The 13,532-nt window shown below is 61.6% G+C and overlaps 1 protein-coding gene across 1 annotated transcript; it reads left to right on the top strand.

Moving 5' to 3' along the window:
• The first annotated feature begins 647 nt into the window (after nt 1–647).
• Nucleotides 648–13,486, top strand: DBNDD1 (dysbindin domain containing 1). The gene is made up of 4 exons (XM_084644695.1): nt 648–1,126; nt 6,876–7,022; nt 7,459–7,599; nt 10,025–13,486. Exons 1-4 carry the CDS (start codon nt 1,096–1,098, stop codon nt 10,186–10,188), a joined length of 483 nt encoding a protein of 160 aa, XP_084500821.1. The 5' UTR covers nt 648–1,095; the 3' UTR covers nt 10,189–13,486.
• Nucleotides 13,487–13,532: the final 46 nt, after the last annotated feature.

Below are 13,532 nucleotides of genomic sequence, written 5' to 3'. Positions count from 1 at the left end.
GCTACATGTCACTCGCTGCCCCTCCTGCACCAGGGGCTCCAGACTCTTTGTTCTGAGCAATGACAAGGAGTGTGATGAGCTGCTCGGCTTGGCGAGGGCCGCAGCCCTCTCCCGGGGAGGCGTTGCCCCTTTCTGGCTGTGAGAAAGCATGGGAGGGGACCCCTGGCCTTTCCTGCACACGGTACCTTCAGCAGTTCGCAGTTCCAGAAAGGAAGGGGCCAAAGCTACGTGGGAGGGGGAGATGGGAAAGTGGGGTGAGGTTGCCGGTGTTGGTAGCAGTATTCCTGGAGGTTTCACCACATGACATAATCTTCCATTCCTGGGGGCTGCCGGACAACGCTGGAGAGTTGGCTACCCTAAACCGAGGGCAGGGGGTCTGAGGAGGCAGGAAAGATGCAGGGGGCTGCTCTAGAGGCCAGGGTGCAGCCTCCCTCCGGGGAGGTTGGAGCAAGGAGGGCAGTTTGGGGGTGGGGACGGGAGTGGCGTGTCCACATGGACCCCACCAGTGTGCCCTTCGTCCCCGGAAAAGCGGAGAATCCCGCTTCTCCCCCATCACCTCCGGGGTCCGCCACCACCTCCAAGGCCCGGGGCTGTTTCCTTGAGCTGCAGCTTTGCCTGAGCCAAGGACGGGTCGCGCTCGCCCTGCCCCCGCGCCAGCCCCGCCGAGGGAAGCGCAGCCGGTGGGCAGGCGGCTGCCAGGAGCACCCCAGGTCCGCTTCGTCTTTCAAACGCTACAGAGCCGGCAGCTCCGTGCAAGCGGAGCCCGGCCAGGCCCGGCCCGGCCCGGCCCAGGGGGCTGGGAAAAGCTCCCGCCGGGGGCGGCCGCTCTGCGCCCGGCTCGCCGGGCTGCACCTGTCTCCGCCGCTTCCCCGTCCCCGGCTGCTGCCGGCGTCTGCACCCCCCGCCCGCTGCGGGCCCCGCCCCGCTCCGCGGCGATGCGGCGCCGGCTGGGCAGCGCGGGGCTCGGCTCCGGGCGCTGATCCCCCAGCTCGGCCACGCGTTGGGCGCCGGGGCTGCTGCGGGGACCCGGAGGCTGCGGCTCGGCCTGACGCGGCCCCTAGCTCCCCGGCCGCGGGTCCGACGCAGCCCGGCCGGATGGAGGCTCCCGGTGGGGCGGGGACCCCAGGTACGTGGCGGCTTTTGGGGAACTTCCCCGGGCGCTGGAGGACAGCGCCGTGCCGGGCGGGGGCTGGCGGAAGGGGCCGCTCCGCTCCCCGGGGTGGGGTCTGGGGGGGCTCCCACGCCAGAGAAAGTTGGTCCGAGCGCAGGGAACCGCGTCCGCTCCCCGCTCGGGGTCTCGTCCCCCCGCCCATCCCCGGCGCCTCCTTCCCCCCGCAGGGCTGGCGGCAGGCCCGGGAGATCCCTGTCGGGCTCAGCCGGGGTGGAGGCGGCTGCTCCCCGCAGCGCTGGGCGCCCGGGCTGCCCCGGGCAGGTTCGCCCCGCGCCCATCACCGCAGCCACCGGCCCCGCTGAGGAAACGCCTCCCCGGGCACGGGAAGGAGCCGCGGCCTCTCCAAGGCGGGTGACCGGCCGGGGCAGGTGCCGGCTCCGCAGCCAGCCCGTGCCGCGCCGCAGGGACCCGCCCCGGTCCGCTGGCCCGACCCGGCGGCTTTCCCGAGCAAAGCCCAGCCGCGGTGTGCGGGGCCGAGCTGCCGGTGCCCCCCGGGGCTGGCTCAGCCTCTCGCCGGCGCTGCGTGGGGCCCAGGCGGGGCCGCCGGCCCAGGAAGCGCAGCCAGACGTGGGAGTGGCCCGTGGCAGAGCTAAGCGGGGGGAGGGGTAAGTGTGCGGCTGTCTGGCGCGGGGGGAGGGGTGGACTGTGTGCAGTGGGGGTGGGGAGGTGTGCTGTGCATGCGGGGGTGTCTGGGGGGGGTGTGCGTGGGGTGCCCAGTGGTGTCTGCATGTGTGTGGTCAGGTGTGCAGGGATTACAGGGTGTCCTGGGGTGTGTGGGGGTTGCAGGAGGGTGTGCGCAGTGGGTGGGTGTGGGCTGCACTTGGACGTGGACTGCCTGCGGGGTTTGCACGTGGCTGGGTGTATGCGGTGGTGTGCTTGGGGGTGGGTGGTTTGCACGCAACGAACTTTGTATGTGTCTTGGTGTGTGTAATTTGCCTTCACCTTCCGATGCCGCGTTGCCCCGTGTCTCAGGGCCCCAGAATGTCCCAGGCTTTCCCTGTGTCTGGAACAAGGCAGGCCTGAGCCATAAGGGGGCAGCGGTGCCTGCAGGGGGCGGCAGGGCGGCTCTGGGGCCGAGAGGAGATAGGGCAAGATGTGGAGGGTTCCAGTGGGGATGACCCGGGGTTGTCTGGAACATCCCTATGGAGCCAGCCCACGCTGCAGTTTAACATGAGTCAACAGGAGACAGGTTGGAGTAACACTGATCCTAGCCCCCCCCAGGGTGCAGCTGTGGGGGCACCCGCGAAAGGGCAGCGATGGCAAGAGAGTGGAGGACAGAACCCCTTTCTAGAGCTATCCTCAGGGTTCCGCTGGGTTGGGGGTCCAGCCTTTGGCCTCTGGAAACGGGAGCTGAATCCTGATTGTGGCGCAGGGAAAACGAGTCTCAGCCTGGTTCCCAGTTTGATATTCATCCACATTACAACCCTGCAGCTGTTCTCTGCTCAGAAGTGGCTTCGGGGGGGTGGGGGGGATGGTGTGGGTTGGGATTGAGGGGCACTAGCCATGCTGCATGGGGACTGCAGGACAGGAGCATCACAAGGTGCTGCAGGTTCGGATAAGGTGCATTGGCCAAGGTGTGGGGTGAGACTGGGAGAGGGAGGGGCCTGCAGGCCAGGTCAGCTGTGTGTGTGCTGGAGGTTTGCACAGCACCTGTCTGCGCTGGGCCGGGCTGTCCCCATGTTGTGAGCATCTCTCTGCCCGAGAGGCATGTGCCTGCAGTGTGAGAGAACAGAACAAAGCCGGAGCAGCTCTGCATGCATTTAATGAGCCATCGGGGCCAGGATTTCTGCTGGTAAATTAGGGGACTGGATCTGGGAGACAGTTTTATGGCTGGAGCTGAGCCAGTTAAACAGGTTCCGTTAGGCTAGTGCCTGGCTCCCGAAGAAGGGCGGTGTGTTCATCTCCCGTGGCTGAACGTACCGGGGTTATAACGCAGGGTAACCCATGCTGATGAGGCTTGGGGACGTTAGCTGCAGCAGGCAAGGCGTCCAGGCACTGGTATACTGAGCTCCGGAACCCCGCCAGCCTAGGGCCCCTTACAGCTAGCGCAGCAGGCCCCTGCTCTCAAGGGCACATGTCTCCTTCTCAGCAGGGGAACGTGCTCTGAACTCCACCCCAGGGGCAGTGGATCCCCCTTCCACGCACCAAGTCTCCTGGGCCGAATCCCAGCCCCAGGTGGTCTGAAATGGGGCATGTAGCATGTTGTGCCCATGTGTGCCAGCCATCCCCCAGGTGCACTGGGCCCTTTCATCACCAGCAGCTCAGGAGCATGCTGCCCTCCCCACCCACACAGGCTCCTACAGCCCTTGTCCAGATTAGGCTGAATCGAGGGCTCCCCCCCCACCATTGCTAAGGGAAATGTTAATCATCTGGTCACTCTGTGGTAAAGCACCATCCCTCCCCCCAGGTCTCCTGCCTGGATTCTAGGATGACCAGACAGCAAGTGTGAAAAATCGGGATGGGGTGGGGGGTAATAGATGCCTATATATATGAAAAAGCCCCAAATATCAGGACTGCCCTATAAAATGAGGACATCTGGTCACCCTGCTGGATTCAGTCAGGGTGGGAAGGATTTCAGTTCCCCTCCATTGGTCTGGCTAATATATTCCCACTGGAAATCAGTGTGGAGCCCCCCTTGCCCATGAACCCCCATTGTGAGGCCAGCTGGGCAGGAGATGGACAGCAGAGTGGGGCCTTGATCTCAGGAGCTGCAGCAATAAGCCCTTCTTTCTAATCTCATCTCCATCCCTCCGTCCTGTGCGACACCGCCCCCCTCCCCCCCGAAGCGTCCACGTGCTGACAGCCAGGAGAGTTCCCAGTGGACACGGGAAGAGATGGGGTCATGGGACACAGCCCTGCCCTGAGCCTGACTGCCTAGCTCTGCCTTCCCACTGGTCTGCTCCCGGCCCGGGCCCCAGTGACCCTCTTTCGCCTGCTCTACTGGTTTAGAATTGATTTTCAAGGCTCCCCCTTTGCCTGATGTTTCCTAAAGGGGAGACCCAGGATCTTTCCCCTTGGTGGGGGGAGACCCCATCCCTACAGCAGGAACCTGCAAGCCTCCTCTCAGATATATTCAGCTGGTGTAGATATGCAGCCTCCCGTATGGAGTGGCAGCTAACGGAGACCTGGGGCAAGAACAGGCTTCCTGCACCCGGACGGCTACTGGCCACCCATCTAATCAGCGAAGTCCCGCGCACAGGCAGTGGGAGCAGTCAGGCCTTGTCTGGTGACAGTGAATGTAGCCGGGGTGTCCACAAGCTCTTTGCATGCGTACAGTGTCTGTTCAGGGTGGCCCAGCGCATGGCCTTTGGGTGCATGGGCAGCTCTAGTGCAGCCGTCCGGCTGCAGCACACGCATGAATGAGCTCCCTTGCATTAGGCTTGCTGGCTAGCTTGGCTCCAGCACATTTCCCTTCAGGCCAAACCACCCCCAGTGCATGCTTTTGAAACCTGCATGGCCAGGCACCATCCTGAGCAGCTAAAGTCCTGTGCTTCCTTTTCCTTGCCTGACCCTGGTAAGGACATTCTGCACCTGGAGCAGAATGACATGCAGAACAGCTGCTCAGACGAGCAAGCAGCTCCTACTTGCTGTGGTTCCAGCCCTGAGGGCTGGGGTCTTGGGTCCGCTCCAGAAAGATGGCTGCAACTCCTGGCCCCAACCCAGTGTCACCTGGTGCCAGCTCAGTGAGCTGCTCTCCTGCCTTGCAGTGAAAACGGGCTTGTGGGCCTGTTTCCTTCTGTGGGATGTCCAGACGAGGCCTGACCTGGGGTGTGCCCTGCTTGTTAACAATACTGTGGCCTCAGGGATGCCCAGCACACTGGTGCCCGACTCCGATAATGACCCTAGCACTGCTGTCACGAGGATACCTAGGTCTCTGGTGCCCCTGGGGTTTGCCAGCACGTGCCGCAGGTCTCAGGGATGTGGCCTGTCAGTCCCCCAGGCCTCACTGGGGCGGGGCAGAATCTTTCCCAGTAACAGCTTTTCTCCCAGGGGTTTCTCCAGCAGTGAAATCAAACAGGAGTTAACAAACAGAGCCTGATTACAAATCCTTCCCTCCCGTTACCCAGCCTTCCCTGGTGCGCTGCTCCAGTGCCCCGGGGCGCCCAGCTCAGACAGGGGAAAAGCCCCTTCAAACCCCTAAACAGCGGCTCCCTCCTGGTCCCTCTCTCCAGCCCCAGGACGCACAAAGGCCCGAGCCCCCTGCTGGCCCTATTCACAAGGTACCGTGAAAAGCCGTGACCGCTCCCCGCCACGTCCTTGCTTGCCCAGCACAGTGCAGGCCCTGTCCCTGCGCATGCCGCCCCCCGCCCGTGTGCCCGTGCCCAGCGTGGCTCCTGTCCCCTCACAAGAGCAGTCCACACGTGCCGCTGTTCACCTTTCCCTGGGTTCCAGGGGGATACCTCTGGCCCGGCGGGCCCTTTTGATCTCGCTCAGGGCTCCCTGCTCTGAGGAGATGAGCTGGTGGTTGCAGGCCAAGTCACGCCTCCTTGCTGTGGCTTCCCGGCAGCACTGGTGCATCCTGCCCCACAAGTTTGCCTTGGGAAAGCTCCAGCCCCAGCCCTCAGGCCAGCCGTCAGTGCAGGGTCTGGCTCAGCACTGTCACCCCTTGGATCTTGCTCCCCCTAAGACCAACCGCCTCTTATCTCGGCCTTCCAGGCCTCCCCAGAACAGGCTTCTGTTTAGACTGACACAAAGGGTCCCTGTGCAGGGCAGGGCGTGTGGAGCTGCTGGTACAGGTCCATCTGCCCCCTCCCGCAGCCAGGGCAGGGTTCTCACCAGTGCAGTGTCTGGAACTGCCCTTTCCTCCCATTCCCCCCGCGCAGGCTGTTCCCTCGTCTCCCCCAGTGGCTGCGGAGCTGAGCGCAGTGGCTTGCGCTCTCTGAACTGCTCCGCGTGCGTGTCCCTCCTCTCTGGTGTGGAGATGAGGGCAGAGACCAGAGCCTCCCTGACCCCCCCCCCGGTCCTGTCATTTCAAAATGGCCTTCCTCGGCTTGGGAAACTGCGCCAGATGAGTGCCCCAGAGCCACCGGAACTGGCAGGGGCAGAGCATGTGAGGGACAGAGGCAGCTGGTAGCCACATGTGACTCAGGGAAGAGGCTGAGAGCAAGGGAAGAGGCCTGTCTGTGGCAGGGCGGAAGTGCCCCTCCGAGCCCCTGAGCAAGCAGGCGTGGGGCTGTGGGAAGGGACTAGAGCAAAGCCCTGTGTTCCCAGAGCCAGAGTGGTGCAGGCAGCAGCAGAGAGAGCCCTGCGAGTGTGCCTACCACCCACCTGGGGGGACTGGGCAGCTCAGCCTCCATGGCCCGTTCGCTGCAGGGGCCTAGCCAAGGCTGGGAGACCCCCAAAGCCATCTCCTGGTTTCGGGCCACTCGCGGCACAGGCTGGAGCGGAGCCAGTGTCCCAATGGGGAGAGGCTCCATCCCGCCGGCCCTTGCCCTGCCAGGCACCCAGCTGTCCCGGGAAGGGGGGCTGGAGATGCCAGTGCAGGGGTCTCTCTCTCCATCCCCCACCTTGCTGGTGGAAATCCCAGAGGCAGGAGCGTGCTGGAGCAGCCATGTAGTAAGGCACACAGTGCCTGCCTGCTGGCGGGGGCTGTTTGGGGGCAGAGGAGGCCTCGTCCCTGCACGGGTTGGGAGGGGGGCAGAGGGTGCAGAGCCCAGGGCTCGGTCTCTCGGTATCTAACATCGGCAGCGCTTTGTGATTATAGAACGGATTAAAGAGCCCCAAACGCTGGAGCGAGCCGCTGGCATCCCGGCACATGGGCCGGTGGAGGACCCTCCCAGCCCCCCTGCCGAGGAGCAAGGCGGGATCCCCATCCCCAGCTCGGGCCTGCTGCAGGTTGCTGAACGGAGACGTGAGTACAAGGCAGCATCCCCCCCCCCCCCCGCTCACAGCTGTGCAGCTGGCCAGGCCTTCCCTAGGGCCTGCCATGGGCCCAGCCCAGCCAGGAGCCTGCCCCGGGGCTCCTTTGTCCCTGGGCCTGGCCTGCCCCCAGGGCTCCTTCCTCCCCCTGCCCTGGTCCCAGCCCAGCCCAGCCAGGGGCCTGTCCCCCAGGACTGAATCCCTTCCAGCCCTGGGCTTGCCTCCCGCCCAGGGCTCCAAGCCCCAGGGCTCCAAGCCAGGGAGAGGTTGTCTTGGTTCCAGGGGCTCATTCCCCCAGGCAGACTCCAGGGGGAGATTCCCCAGTTGTGGATACATGGTGAGAGCGCAGGATCTGCCATGCGGAAGGAGAGGGAAGCAGGGCCATTACTCTGGCCCCAAATCCCTGAGCTGTCACCTTTGCTCCCCAGAGCCCCTGAGCAGCGTGTCCTCCTTGGAGGTGCACTTCGACCTGCTGGATCTGACCGAGCTGACGGACATGTCGGACCAGGAGCTCGCCGAGGTCTTCGCCGACTCCGACGACGAGAACGTCGCCAGCGAGTCCCCTGCTGGTGAGTGTGCCCAGCCCGGGGGTGGGCAGCCTGGCCTGCCCCGCCCCCCACACACTGGGACAACTCCACTCACCTGGGTCCCTGTCTCTCTCAGCTGGGGGGGTGGGGGGGGTGTCGAGGCAGCACCCAGTGAGCTCAATGTCTAAACACAACACGGGACACTATTAACGACCCAGGCCTGCCCCAGCTAGGGTGTGGCCCCCTCGCTGCTTCCCCTAGCCATAGGCAGCGTGGGATCAGCACATCCTTCCTGTGGTCCATGCGTCCCCTGAGCTGCCTGCAGTGCGGCTGGCCTCGCTGGGGAAGGCAGCAGCAAGGCCCAGGAGCAGAGGCAGGGCCAGCCTCGTCAGTTCCTCCAGCGCAGCCTGAGCCCCGGGGCCGCCAGGAGGGGGTTTGGAGCCAGGCCTTTGCAGACAAACCCCACCCAGTGTGGGCCACAGCCTGTGACAGAGTGCAGCAGGGGGCCTCATTAAATTGCACCAGCTCTGCCATGCATCTTGAGCAAATCAATACTGCTTGACAGGGGCGTCTCCACGGGGCATCACTGCTCCATGGGAGGCTCTTCCCTTCCATCATGTAACTGTCCGAGGGCTTGGGCCAGCCCCTGCAGCAACCAAGGGCACATGGGCCGGGGCGTGGGGCTGCCGTAGTTCTGGGTGCGAGGGCCTGGGCAGGAGTGTGTGTGTCAGGGGATCGGTGAGCGTGGGGCAGTGAGGGGCGCACATGCTCACCTACACCAGTGGATTGGAGGTTGCACATTGGGGCCTGCCACACCCTAGCTTGCCACTCTGTCTGCAGCAGGTGGGGTGCAGTCTCACTGCAGGGCTGCTTCCCTGTTTGGGGCACAAGGGGGAGGCACTTGGGTTTCAGTTCAGCCGCAGCCCTTTGTCTGAGGGGATGGCCCCAAAGCAGCTTTGCAGTGCTGGGGTGGAGGGCAGGGCAGAGCACAGGGGATCTGAGCTGGTCAGTCCCAGCTGCTGTGCAAAGGGGAGGCTGGTACTCTGGGGTGAGGGACTTGGCATTTCCCCACTTGCTCGGGAAGGAAGTGATCTATTGCGCAGGCACTAACATGGATCCACTGTCTGAGAACACGGGCAGCCCTGGGCATTCGGGGGGCTCCCACCTATTCTGTCCCCCCAGCACCCCATCAGCCTGGGGCTCCTGCTCCGCCAGTCTGTGTCTCGGCACATGCAGAAACAGCAGCTGCGGCCCGGTGAAACAGATTTAATGAATATGTAAATCAGCTCCTTTAGCATCTTCAGCGGGAACACGTGACCTGAATCAATTAGCAGAACTCCCCTGCACTCTCACTAGGGAGATGGCTGAAGCCGAAGGTAGCTCCCTGCTGCAGCTTGGTTCCTGCGACACAGCGTGTGGGCACGCACTCATGGCATGGGCACCAGGGGCGTGTGTAAAATGCTCGTCAAACGCCACCAAGTTCACGCTACCACGCCCCGAAAGGAAGATGAGTCAGCACCTGCCAGCCCAGGTGCCCACCCCAGATGGGCGCAAAGAGCTAGTGCAGGGTTTACCTGCGGTTTGCCCACGTAGACACGTGGTAATAAATCCTCTCTGAATCTGCGCCGAGTCCCTTAATGCAAAGGCAAGGGGAACATGAACAGCACGTCTGTGGCCTTGAGTGCACATGCAAAGTGGCAGGTGTGATTTGCACATGCAGTTACCACAGCAGGACCTGCAACTAGCCAGTGCATCTGCCCCATCACTCACCCAGGCAGGTGGGGCAGGGCACAGGACTGGAAGGTTTCTGGTGTAACCTTAGGCAAGACACAGACTCTTTCTCTGCCTCAGTTTCCCCAAAGTTCTTGCATAGCTTACAGGAGGCTATGTGCCACACCCCTGTACAATGGGGCTGAACACCATAGAAATTGGGGACACATGATTCAGAGCACCTCCACTTCTGAAAAGCAGGCCCAGCGCAAATCCCAAACCCTCTTGCCCCTGACTTGACTGCAAATTAGCTTGCTCAGGAATCTGACCCAAAGGAATTAAAACACGAGGAGGAAGGCACTGAATGGCTCTGGCAATAAGATACAGGCCTCTGCCCTCTCCACTGCTAGGGGCCCAGCTGGTTGTAAGCAAAGGTGATTAGCGCTTTGGGCTCCTGGCTGTGGAAGGAGCTGAGGGTCTCACTCCACGTCCCTGTGGCTGTAGGGTCCCAGCCCACTAGCTGCGGCGGGTCCTTAGCAGGCTCACCAGTGATCCTGGGGTTCGGGGCCTGAATGCTGCCTAGAGCTGGTCCCTCAGGAGCGGGGCGGAGACGAGCGCGGGGGGGAGTTTCTGTTGCTGCTGCCCGTTCGGCGGCTGTTGTGGAGCAAGCCCAGCCCAGGCCAGCACCTGCCTGTAACACTGAAAGGGCTGGCAGGGGCGCGGGAGGTGCCTGCTTAGCATGTCTGTCTCCTCACAGGGCTGCACCCTCCCCCCCTTCCTCGGGCCGGGTGCCTGCGATCCCCCTCCTGGACAAGGACCAAAGGCGAGCAGGGGCGGGAGAAGAAACACCTCAGTGACTCGGAGCTGCAAGCAGGCATCGTAGACACTTTCCTGCCGGTGGAGAGGCCCCAGGAGGACTAGGAGGCTGGGAGCCACGGTGGGATCTGAGCCAAGGTGCCAAGCCGAGGGTGTGCACTCTTGCACTTACCCCCAATTCCAGACAGTTTGTGACCTTAACAGACCCCTACTCCTAGAGAGACGAGCAAACCCTGCTGGCTCCGTGTAATGCAAAGCTCCCCCCTCAGTGTGGCCGTAGCACGTGGATCAGCTGTGCCAGGGCACTGGCCCTGCTGGGCAAGGAATTCCAGCGAGGAGACAGATCATCAGCATGCTGTCTTAGCACTTTTTTAACCCTTTCTTGCTCACTCTGTACAAAACCTGGCCAGGCCGACAGCAGCAAGGGCAGGGCCTAGGGCCAGGAGAGAGCCCGGCTGCACGGAAGGGAAAAGCAGGTTTGGGGAGAATTGCGTCTTTCTGGAGAAAAGCCCTCTGGCTGCAGGCGAGTTAGGAGCGGGGGAAAGCCTCCGTTCTTCCCTCAGGGCAGGAGGGAGGTAACGTCCAAGGAACCTGGGGGCAAACAACCACGCTGGTTCTTCCCCAATGAAGTGCTGTAGCTCAGAGCAGAACCCAGCTGCCTGGGGGCCGCCAGCCAAGGTGGGATTTAGCCATCACTTGCTAGAAGCACATTCTCGTCCCTGTGGCTTTACACCTGTACGGGCTTTAGCTCCAGTGTAAGAGCAGCACTACTGAAGATGCCAGCCTGGGAACAGCAGCCTGTGCTCATCTCCCACTGCAAGCCTGCCCAGGGAGCTCTGCAGTGGGGCTGGCTCCTGTGAGCTCACGTGGCTGCGAGGAACCCATGGGTCTGAATTACGACTGCTTTGCCGCTGTTACAAGGAAGCCCAGTTCCATCTCTGGAAGTGGCATGGGGTCGGGGGCAGTTGGACAGACATCTTTCTGTGGTCAAACCGGATTAGGCTGAAGCGAGCTGGAGCATGGGAACATGAGCCTGACTGCACAGATTCTGCTGGAGGGGGCCCTGGGGTGAGGCAGGAGAGGCTGTGTTTACTTGATCCTTTCACCATTGACACAAGCTGCTTCATGCTAAGGAGCAGAACGGAGTCGAGGGGGCCTGGGAGAGGAACGGGGCCTGTGCTGTGCCCAGAAAACAAGAGGGGCTAAGCTGGACATCCTGTCCCCTTCAAACCTTAGCCTCACTTGAATTGTTGCCACACTCCTAGCCCCTGCTGTCCACCTGGAATCTGTCGTGTTACCAAACTTTTCCTACCTCCTCCCGGGGCTGGGGTTAGCCTGTTCAATGCTCCTACGGCCCAATCTCACTAAGCCCAGCTGTTCTGCAGGGGGAGCCGGACGGTGCTAGAATGTCTTCGCAGGCTCCCCTCACAACTGCTGCTGTCCATCCCGCCGAGCCCCCGGGGCAGTCTAGTCTTCATCTCCTCCCTTGTTCAGAGCACCAAATAATGCCAAGGCTGCCTCAGGAGCCATGGCAACTTTCTTAAAAGACAGTTACAAAGGAGGGATGGGGAGGGGGCAGGTCTTCCCCTCCTTCCACCCTCCCTTGGGTAAACTGGGGAATCCTCATTTTCTGCCATTGTGGAGAAGAAACTCTCCTGCCGACCCAACGTCTCTTGCCTCACTGTAGCATGGCGTTGGGCGTGTGGCTGCCTTCTGTCCCTGCGGTTCTGTGTGCGCAGTAGTGTCTGGGCCGGGGCTATGTCGTCCTGTCCCGGCTGGGAAGCACCACTGCTGGCTCTGCTTAGGACCCCTGGCCCCTCGAACCTTGCAGGCTGCAGTTAGTGGACCGCTGGCAAGGTAGCCTGGCTTGGAGGCTATGTTCACAAGAGGGAAAGGAGACAACCCAGGGGTGGCCAGCACAACCAGTCCCATACAGCTCTCTGCAAAGCTCATCTTTAGTGCACAACAGCAGCATTGCGAAGGGAGTATAGTAACAGTTGGGTGGGGGGGGACCAGTCTGTCAAGGGATTTGAAATAATTAGGGCCCTACCAATTTCATGGTCCATTTTGGTCAATTTCAGAGTCAGGACTTAAAAAACAATCAATTTCATGATTTCAGCTATTTAAATCTGAAATTTCAGTGTTGTAATTGCAGGGGTCCTGACCCAAAAAGGAGTTGTGTGTGTGTGTGGGGGGGTCACACGGTTATTGTAGGGGGGTCACAGTATTGCCACCCTTAGCTCTGGGCTGCTGCTGGCGGCTGGAGAGCGGCGGCTGCTGGCGGGGAGCCCAGCCCTGAGGGCAGAGCTGCCGCCAGCAGCAGCCCAGAAGTCGGGGTGGCCTGGTCTGGAATTGCCACCCCGACTTCTGGGCTGCTGCTGGCAGGGAGCTGCCTTCAGCGCTGGGTGCCCAACCAACAAGTGCCAGTCTCCGGCCACCCAGCGCTGAAGGCAAAGTAGAAGTAAGGGTGGCAATACCGTGAACCCCCCTGCCCGCCCCCGCAACTCCCTTTTGGGTCAGGACCTCCAATTTGAGAAACGCTGGTCTCCCCCGTGAAATCTGGTCTTTTGTGTGCTTTTACCCTCTACTATACAGATTTCACAGTCCGTGATGCTTTTTTCATGGCTGAGAATTGGGTAGGGCCCTACAAATAATGCCCCAGTCATTGGACCATGCCCTCTCTCTCCTCTACCAAATTTGGAAAAGAGGGCCAGATCTTTGGGGTTGGAGGAACCACAGCTCTTGTTTCTGCCCTGTGGAGTCCAGCTGCAGTGAAATTCAGATGCAGCATGGAGAGCGAGGGTCCAGCAGGCCTTTCTCTGGGCTGCACCCAAATTTCATGGCCTGACAGTGGAGCTGCTCCTGATTGTCATGTAAATCAGGCCAGCTGCCAGCTGGAGCACACCTCATGCTTCAGCTGACACATGAGCCATGAGGGGCTTCTGGAGCAGCTTCCAAAATAAATTCCCTGCTTCGAGCCCAGAGTAGCAGTTTGGGCTGGTTTGCAGCTTTCATTCAGATCCGTGCTGTTGCTATCCCAGCGTCCCACATGTTAGTTATAGAAGTGCCAGCAGCCCCCTGGAAAAGGAAGGCTCCAACTCTGAGGGGTGCAGGGGGCTTGCAAGGGAGGGATTTCTTAAAAACAATCTCCCACCAAAGCAGGAGCTGGTTAAACTCCTCCTCAGAGCTCCAGCCCGGAGCCACCCGGTCACCAGACTAAAAGAGCAGTGACAGCATGACACTATAAGGACTTGGGTGGTTTTAATCTAAGTCTTGAGGCAGCTCTAGGACACACACCTGCACCCTCCAGCTGTTGAGCCATTCTGCTCTTGTCCTGTACTTTTCATTGGTTGTGTAGCAGCTTTCTGTACTGTTAAAAAACAAACATATCCCCATGTGCCCAGCCGGGTGTGTCCAGTGGTTTCCTTGGTCTCCCACCTCGCCCAGTA

This window comes from Lepidochelys olivacea (genome assembly GCF_965140295.1).
Source record: "Lepidochelys olivacea isolate rLepOli2 genome assembly, chromosome: 12".
NCBI classification, from domain to species: Eukaryota; Metazoa; Chordata; order Testudines; family Cheloniidae; genus Lepidochelys; species Lepidochelys olivacea.
This window is presented reverse-complemented; position numbering and strand designations above follow the sequence as displayed.